Source organism: Dufourea novaeangliae, unplaced genomic scaffold, assembly GCF_001272555.1.
Source record: "Dufourea novaeangliae isolate 0120121106 unplaced genomic scaffold, ASM127255v1 scaffold347, whole genome shotgun sequence".
NCBI lineage: Eukaryota > Metazoa > Arthropoda > Insecta > Hymenoptera > Halictidae > Dufourea > Dufourea novaeangliae.
In genome coordinates, this window is record NW_015374222.1 from 1 (window position 1) to 8,812 (window position 8,812).

Consider the following 8,812-nt stretch of genomic DNA (forward strand, 5'->3'; position numbering starts at 1 on the left):
CCCAATTTGTTGATACTATCTTTGTACGAAGACAATTTAAATTTCGATACAGTAAGATACGATGGTTTCGATTTAAATACCTGTTTTATTGTTATAAATAGCGATTATTGCACATGACAAATGAAAATAAATTAATAAAGTTGATAAAAGTGAAGTATATGTTACTTTGAAACAGAACAAAGGTATGGTTACTGAGTCGATAAAAATTACTTGTATAAAAAATTAGTATTTGATATTCCCCGAAATCTATTCTTGTTAGATCTTTACAGAGTCCTCTTGAATTTTTGGTTTAAATTCACTCGTTTCATAACTTTTAGTAAATTCATTTTTTGACTTTTGTATACTTCATAAACATGTCTGATAATTCCTTGTCCTTTATGTCTACTAACCCGTTCTTTTTCAGCTTCTAATCCAAGGATTCAGTTTTTGTTTCAGGTTATTTACAGAAATGTCTACAATGAATACCTGTTTTCCAAAATGAAGAGTCAACACTCTCAACACATGTGGTATTACGTTTCTAATCGTTTGAATTTCTGTTTCAGGTTATTTACAAAAATTTCTACAATGAATACCTGTTCTCCAAAATGAAGAGTCAACAATTTTATGAAATGTGATATTACGTTTCTAATCATTTGATTTTTTTGCTTCAGGAATCCTTATTGGATCAAATTTTTAATTTATTGAATTGAAATGTCGCTAACAACGTATTATTATGTTCTTCTATTCTTATTGTATGTCATATATCTATGTTCTCTTAAATTTCTGTTTCAGGAATCATCCTAAAATCGAATTAATGCTTGCTAAATTATTATAAATTATTAATTGTCCACAGAAGTTCATCAGAATGAATTATTTACAATCTATAAAAACGTTTGGTCATAATCCTCTCAGTTTCTGCTTCAGAAATCATCACACGAAGATTTCTCTTCACGCGAAGATCATCCGATGATTGTCATGAAGCCGAATGGGTTTAAAAAATAAGTTTCGTTTCAACATCTGTTTCTGCGTTGCGTTTAGTTTAAGTTGTAGAGTATGAATGGAATGTGTTTAGATCGTATTATACATATGTATAACTGCATGTACAAGGAAGATAGATGTGCAGGCCGAATCACTCGCTGCTAGGGTCGAGAGGTAAATCACCTGTTTTGTCATTTAAGAGTCTCTACCTCCTCCTGCTGCGCAGTTTATGTGTTTGACGGAGACAGAGAAAGTGTCGGTTCTCGCTCTGTCTCTGTCACACACGTAGGCTGCTCAGCAAGGGTAAGCTAAGTTGACACGTTTATGGTCAAGGCAGTTGAATGACAATGCAGGCGGCTTGCTTCTCTACCCTAGCAGCGAGCGATTCACCCTGTAGAACGTATGTGATTCCATCTACCCTCCTTGGGTCTCTATTCGCAGCAACCTCCACGTGGTGAGACCTGGGCAATCATTATTATTTGGTATATAATTGGTAACCACAATGACCTACAAGTTTACGAACTATATAGCAAATAATATGAGCCAATTGGCTGCGAGCTTTTGCTTATTTTGATCAATTGATTCCTGTTGTTAGTTTTTTTACTGGCTAGCTGCCAGTATTGAAACATTTTATTAAAGCAATATTATTTACACCGCTCACATTCTGTGATGATAAATATTCGACACCATGTATTCCGCTCCTGTTTTGTTAGGCGATAGAGTGGGGGGCGCGCAGTTGTCGAGGAATATTTTGAGCGAGGGGCGTTCCTAGTGATCAATTAACGGACCTTCAATTATTGGGCTTCTACTGTAACTCACGAATTCACCGTTCTCATATCGTAGAGTATAAGAATAAAACCACACACGAGGTATAGGAGTAGAGGGCAGCAGAAAATCTCTGACTGTTTGGACGATCGGTATTTCAGAACATGAGACATAAAGTCCCATAAAATGACAAGTCTATTCCATACTTTGTCTATGCCTGAATTCGTGCTTTTATCAGTATTATCGAGTAGTGACACTAAAATGATACATAATGGGGTCTATAGACCCCACAAAATCTAGCTTAGGAGAAAGCAAGGGATGTTAAGTTTAGCCTTATGTTTCGCTAGTGTTATCATGCTCCCGCGAGAAGATTGTGCTATCGTGTTGCTACTGCACAATTTATAAGATGACTTGAAAGAAATAATGTGGGGCCATCACGTAACAATGGCATGATATTAATTTACAAATAACTTGAAGTTTTCGTCGCAGATGCCGCCATATATGTTGTTCGTCATTGCTATCCTATGCTTACAAACAATAATTAAGAGTTCCCCTATCTACTGGATAGCTATGATCGATAATAGATATGATTTGACACCGTTGAAAGCAATTTTTATTCACAATTTCTGCGTACATTTGTATTAAAATTTTATTACAATACATATACATTATAAAATACATAAGAAAATACGTGATACCGCACGATAAAAAAATAGTTCAGTGAAAGGAAAAATTATTTATGTTTTCTTTGGTGTATTCGTGTTCTCGTTAGTTTGCGTCAAAGATATTAATCCAGGGAACTTTAAAAAAGTATATACACCTTCCTAGTTTCAGAAGCCATACTTCCCTTTTATCTTCTCGCGTTGGCGCAATGTTGATCGAACGACATCAAATTTAACCTTCGATTCTGATGCAATGATTCGAATTACGCAACTGGTTGGACGGCGAACAGCTTCGTCCGTTTACCATTGCAACCGCATTATTAACGTTCCGCGAATCGGTTGGCGAATACGGTTAATTGGATTTTGTATAATTCAGCTTATTAAGGTACAGATAAGGAAAATTACCATCGGAAGCTTGATTCGCTTGAACGCGTAAAAGCATCAACGAACATCGTTACCGTGGTATATTTACAAATATGTATTTATAGTCAATTGGTAAATATTGCAGAAACGATTATAGAATCGTTTTCTTGCCAGAAAGTTCATGCGTCATGTTATTCGGACGGTTCCATCGTCGAGCAGATGCAGCGAAACTCCTTCTACACTTGGTTGTTGCGGGAAAGAGAGATGTTGGGGTTGTTTTCTCGTTGATTTTGACATCGGCACAACTTTCTCGTTATCACGGGTCACGCTTTAGTTCCGTCGAGAACCTGTAACGCCTTGACGGGTCTTGGTAGCGCGAAGGACACGATGGAGCAAGCTAAACAGAGACGGGGGTTAAAAATTCGACTTTGAAAGTTACATGTACATCGAGAAAGGCTTACCAAGCATCAGACAACCCAGACCAATGAACGCGGCGATGGGCTCTAGGTCCAACAAGGTCGAAAAGATGATATTTCCGAGAATAGCTCCAACATTCCCGAGGGTCGTGAGCACGGTACCGTTGGTAGCTCTGTCCGACGAATGATTTGAACGAGTTATTCACTGTATTGGTGGACATGGATGCGCAAAGACGACTCGTGGAAGAGAAAATTCAGGGTAAGGGGGGTGAGGGAAGGGGGATGGGGATAGAAAGAAAAGTGGCAGTGAGTCCGTTGCCGGATGGACGACGAGATGTTTAGAAACGGATGCATTACCTTAATGGAACAGGGATGACGTCGACATTGACCGCGGTTACGATGTTTAGCGCCACTCTCGACGTGACGATAATTGCTGCAGCCAACGTCAGCATGTAGGGAGGAGCCTGTGCCCAGTTGATTCCGAAGCAGCTACCCACGGATATCAGAAGACCGACAACTGCAACGTCAAAACGGTTGTTCTTCGATGAACCTCGGTCAACGAAACGAAACGAAATGGGCTCCCACCGACGGATCCCTAGGGAAAACGGTGGACAAGCGCAAGCTCGATACCGAAATTTTAGGACAAGATGAACCCGAGTCGAATAATATAGACTCTTACGTAACAGTGTCTTCTTTCGGCAATCGGAGTTGGTTATCGTTCCAGCGAGAAACGCTACGACCACCGTCGAGAACGCGATGATGGCGGAGTTTTGATACACCATCGCTTTGATTGTCCACTGAAAATGAAAAATAAACAACGTGTACCAGTAATTGGTGAACACACATTGGCCGAACTGCTAGTCCCTAAACTCCTTACCTTAATGCAGATATCTTCGAAGTACGGGCAGCTCAAGTATTCTTTGGCGGGCACCGAATTTCGACGATTCAACATCTCCGTCATGGTCGGCGCTCTGTTCTCGGTCCATGACTCGTTGTCGAAGTTGTTCAAAATAATAAAAAGGTGCGGCACCCAAAGCCTCATCGTGTTGAATCTGCGGGAATGAAGCCGGTGAAAGAAGGCGGCGCCGCGCAATTCGCGGGAACGATCCTTTCGGATCGTTGTACCGTAATTGAAATCGGGGATGGTAGAACTTACGCCAACGAGCTGCCGAATTGTAGGATACCGAGAAGGGAGACGGCGCGCAGATACGGCGCGGAGAACAATAGTTTCGCGTTGTAGGAGGCGAGCCGTATTTTCTCGGAATTCTCCTTGAGAAAAGACCGACGCGATAGCTGCGCGTTCCGCCATCCGAGGATCGCTTTTATCTGTAACGAACGGAGAGAACGTTCCGGGAATGAACCTGCTTACATGTCGTCACCCTCCCGAGTTCTTAACCCTTTAAAGCCCAGCCCTTAAAGACGGAATACTTGAATTTCTCAACTGGAAACTTGGGGATGTTCTTCACATCGGTCAAACTACGGATCCTTGCTGAGAAAAGTTGCATATTAACCGGCGACAGAATTTTACACACTTTTAAAACGAGTGGTGCAATGCTGGGCGTTAAAGGGTTAACTGTTCTAACTCAATTTTTCAGGAAAATTTAGTTAATCAATCTACGTGCGTCGCATTGGTCCAAAGAATTCAAATTCACCATAATATAAAGAAAATTCAACCTAGAAAACAATTGTTCTTTCTAGTCCAACTCCAAAACTTTGAAAGGTTTTTTTCTTCAGGTTTGATACTATAATATTACACTCAGTTCTCTCAGTTGATAAACCAGTGGAGATAGAACACTTATATAAGAACTAGAGCGACGATGTATAACCGGTACGATTCCCGAGTGAATTATACGCATTCTAGGCGTTGCGCCTCCGATATCTCGATAAGTTCGAAAAATATCCCTCGAAAAATACTTCTCATCGCTCGTTTGCGTCCCAATCATGTTTCCGCGGGTCCAGTCACCCGTATGGTCGTTTCTCCGGTCGCATCTGTCGTGCAATAGGTGCAAAGCGCGGCGTTATATCGCGCGCGTCACAGAGTATATACCCTGGAAAATTCGGTCCGGCTAACGAACCACGGGGAAAGGTTGACGGAAATGTCGGGGCCACGGTTTGGCCGACGAGTCGATAAACGATCGTTCGCGCGTCTATACAGGGTGTCCCAAAAATATGGGACAATCCGTAACATGTATATTCCTCGTGAAAATACAAATCAAAAAATCATCTACCGTTTTGTAATCCGAGGCTTCATTTCCGAGATATTAGTAGTTAAACGAACTCCAATCAGCTGAGCGGTGGGCCACACGTACGCGCGGATACAATCAAGGAGAGACAAGGCCAACCGCTCAGCTGATTGGGGTTCATTTAACTGCTACTATCTCGCAAATGGAGCTTCGGATCACAAAACGGTAAAGGATTTTTCGATTTCTATTTACACGGGGAATATACATGTTGCGGATTGTCTCACCTGTTTGGGGCACTGTGTATATCGAATCTTACCGGATACGAATCGGCCGACTTCCACTTGTTGATGGTATACATCCTTCGAAGGAGTTCCAAGGCTTGGTCAGGCCTGCCGATATCCACGAGATACTTGGGCGATTGCGGTAACGTGCAGGCCGTGAGGAGACCGATCAACGGAACGACGGAGCAGATCAGCAGGTAAAGTCGCCAGGCGTTGTACTGCCGATAGAAGATTTCAACGATCCAGGGTTGCGGCAAAACCGAAAAAGCAACGACTACGAACGCTTAGACGCTATTTTTCGGACCCGACGAGATACGGCGAATGAGATTGAACGAGTTGAGAAGCAGCTTACCTGCTGGTACGACAATCGCCGCGTTCACGGCTAGACCTGCCCATCTGGCGTAGCTCGCTTTGTACTGCGCCGAATGAAATTCCGACAAGTACTGCAACACCATCGAGAACGGACCACCGACGCTGAAAACAGTGCATCTCGTGATTGGAGCGGGGGCACACAGGCTCTGGGCAGGGGTCGGAGAGGCTCGATACTCACAGAACACCGCTGAGGAATTTGATCGTTAGGAACACATGGTACGAATCGACGACGCTGCTGAGAATGTTTAGAACGGTGTCCACCAGAAGCCCGAGAACGAACAGATTCCTCGCCCCGACGTAAGGGGTGACATGGTCCCACAGGAAACTGGTTAGAATTGTGCCTGCACGCAGTCGGAAGGATGTATGTAACATTACAGTAAATTCTCAATGAGTGTTCGAAGCAGGGCTTCAAACGGATCCGAAAATAACTGTTTCAAATTGTTGTATGAAGATTCCGATTGAAACAGTTCTGAAGAACCTGTACAATCGTTATTAGAATCGGTTCTGTAATCGTTTTGAAACCTATATAGAACCGACAAATTGACGATTATAGAACAGATTTTTTATAAAAGTTACTCAGAATAAAGATTCTTCACAATTGTTTCAAGAACCCAAATCGATATCATAATAGTTTTAAAGCCATTTAATGAGGTGTAGCACACAGTGATAGAGCTTGGAAATCCGAAGTCAATGATATTTATTTCATATGGCCATTAGTTTACGAAATGTTTAATTGTCAGTGCCGAGGGAACTTTCGAACACTCATTGAGGATTTACTGTATCGCTTATGAGTAAGACAAGGAGAACGCAAATCTTTGAGTTTCAAATACTCTACCTACGAAGGGGAACGCCACCAGAACGCCTTTACGAAAAAACGTGAGAGCAAGATCGCACTCGGCCGAAGCCAGAACGAAGGCGGTCGTGGTCGTGTCGAAGATCCCGGTCCAGGCGACCGGCAACGCTGCCAGGAGAAGCAACACGTTGAACGCGCCGAAACCTGCGGACGAGAATCACATCCCAAAGCGGTCGCGGTAAAAATACCAACCGCAGTACATATCGCGGGCTCTTCTAACGTGCTTACTATCATCGAGAATATTTGGAATCCAGAGCAAGAGTGTCTGCTCCAGTCAACTTTTAAAAAAAATGACATTTTTCACACTATCAGATTGTAAAAATTATTTCGTTCCAAATCGTTTAGATTTTAATATAATAGTATAAAAATGATATTAAGCTCCACATAGAGGAATTAATCCAAAGTTCACTATTTCTACATAAGTATTGCGTAGTGACCCAATTTCTTGTTAAGAAATAATAAGAAATTATTGATAATTGTTTTTTTTAGAGCTCTTTAGTAAGTTTAAAAAAAAATTACAAGGTTTTCACGCCTTTGATTTTCTCTCCTCTAAAGTTCGAGAAGCGTGACTCAATACACTCTGGCTCTGTCTAGATATAGGAGAAACGTGGGTATTAGCGGACTAACCTGTCTTCGATAACGCCCTCTCGAGGTCCGCGGGGCCGTCGTCGTCGACGTCGTCGCATCTTACTGAAATGTTACGTCGGTCTTGACGAGAAAGCAAGCGCGCGCTTTGGCCGTCACGCGTTGCGCAACGTCACCGGTTACGCAAACACCATCATCGAAAATTCTCACCGTTTATCGTCGCGATCTTGTCGCTGTTCCTTCCATCTGTCATTGCACTCCCGAGAAAATTAGTCGACCGTTAACGACAATGATTAATTCGTAACTCTTTTTTTTGTCGGTGCTGGAAGAACCAGGTTCCGAAGGAGAGCTCGCGGAATCTCGTTTTTCGGACCGTTCGAGGGTGCGCGTCGCGTTCGGACGAATCTTGCCGCGATGGGACGGTGTATAATAGTATATATGTGTAGTCTTCGCGGGCCCTCGGTCCCCTGTCTGAACAAAACGATCGCCGTGAGTCGGAACGAGCGCGAAACCGCTAACACATTTTCCGAAACGATTCACACGACTACCGAGTAACTAGCAGCAGCCCGTTCGCCTGGCTGGCGAGGTTCCCATTCGCGGAGCGTCGCGAACTTGCCAATAAAAATGGGTCAAACGATTCAATTGCCCTCGGTCCTTCGTAGCAACGAAACGGGTCTAGCGGTGACACGCGGTGATCCACACTTGGAAACCGATTTGCATCGATAGAAAGAATCGCTACGAGTCCCGAAGGTTTGATAAGGCGACGACAAGTCACACACGGTCCCGCCACGACGCTGTGCGCCGGTAATTACCGGAAAACTTTCACGCGAATCCTCTCGCGCTAGATAAGATACGGGATTTCGTTTCTCGAGAGGTACAAGCCGGATGCGAATATCGGGTATCGCGTCGGCGTTTTACGCGACTCGCGAACTCGCGTCGTCTTCTGGGAACAACCGCACACGGAGAACTGAGTCCGCGATCTCGTTCGTGATCTAATATCTCGAGTGTGTCTATAATCTATAAGCTTCCGCTGGAATAGAAGGGGGCGAGATCGGTCGCGCGTCGAGCTCGAAAACTGGTTCGATCGTTGGAATTCTGATTGATCAAATTACCATTACAAATGAAAACTGAACGCGCGGGGGGTGTGTCATTAATAATGCACGCGCGCGTGATAGCACACGTCGTTATCGTGCGCCTAATGTTAGGCTCTGTGGTCTTAAATTTTTGCGAGAAACCAAGAGCTTATAATAGATCTCCAGGCGAGAGCGTGATAACAAAGGTTTACGTCGGAATGGTCGATTTCAGTAGACGAACAGAAACTGCAGAGTGCCCGGAAAGCATTTCGCGGTGTGTGCACTACTACGGACATCTCGCT

General features: G+C 43.4%; 1 protein-coding gene across 1 annotated transcript; it reads right to left on the reverse strand.

Annotated features, from left to right (window-relative positions):
- Window positions 1–2,934: 2,934 nt before the first annotated feature.
- On the reverse strand, window positions 2,935–7,690 carry LOC107192383 (synaptic vesicle glycoprotein 2B-like). The gene is made up of 12 exons (XM_015581616.1): window positions 7,648–7,690; window positions 7,480–7,542; window positions 6,835–6,996; window positions 6,178–6,340; window positions 5,980–6,101; window positions 5,663–5,901; window positions 4,320–4,489; window positions 4,041–4,215; window positions 3,843–3,960; window positions 3,521–3,680; window positions 3,209–3,336; window positions 2,935–3,144 (listed from the first exon to the last, which is right to left on the reverse strand). The coding sequence occupies exons 1-12, from the start codon at window positions 7,688–7,690 to the stop codon at window positions 3,071–3,073; spliced, it is 1,617 nt and encodes a 538-aa protein (XP_015437102.1). The 3' UTR covers window positions 2,935–3,070.
- Between the last annotated feature and the right edge of the window lie 1,122 nt (window positions 7,691–8,812).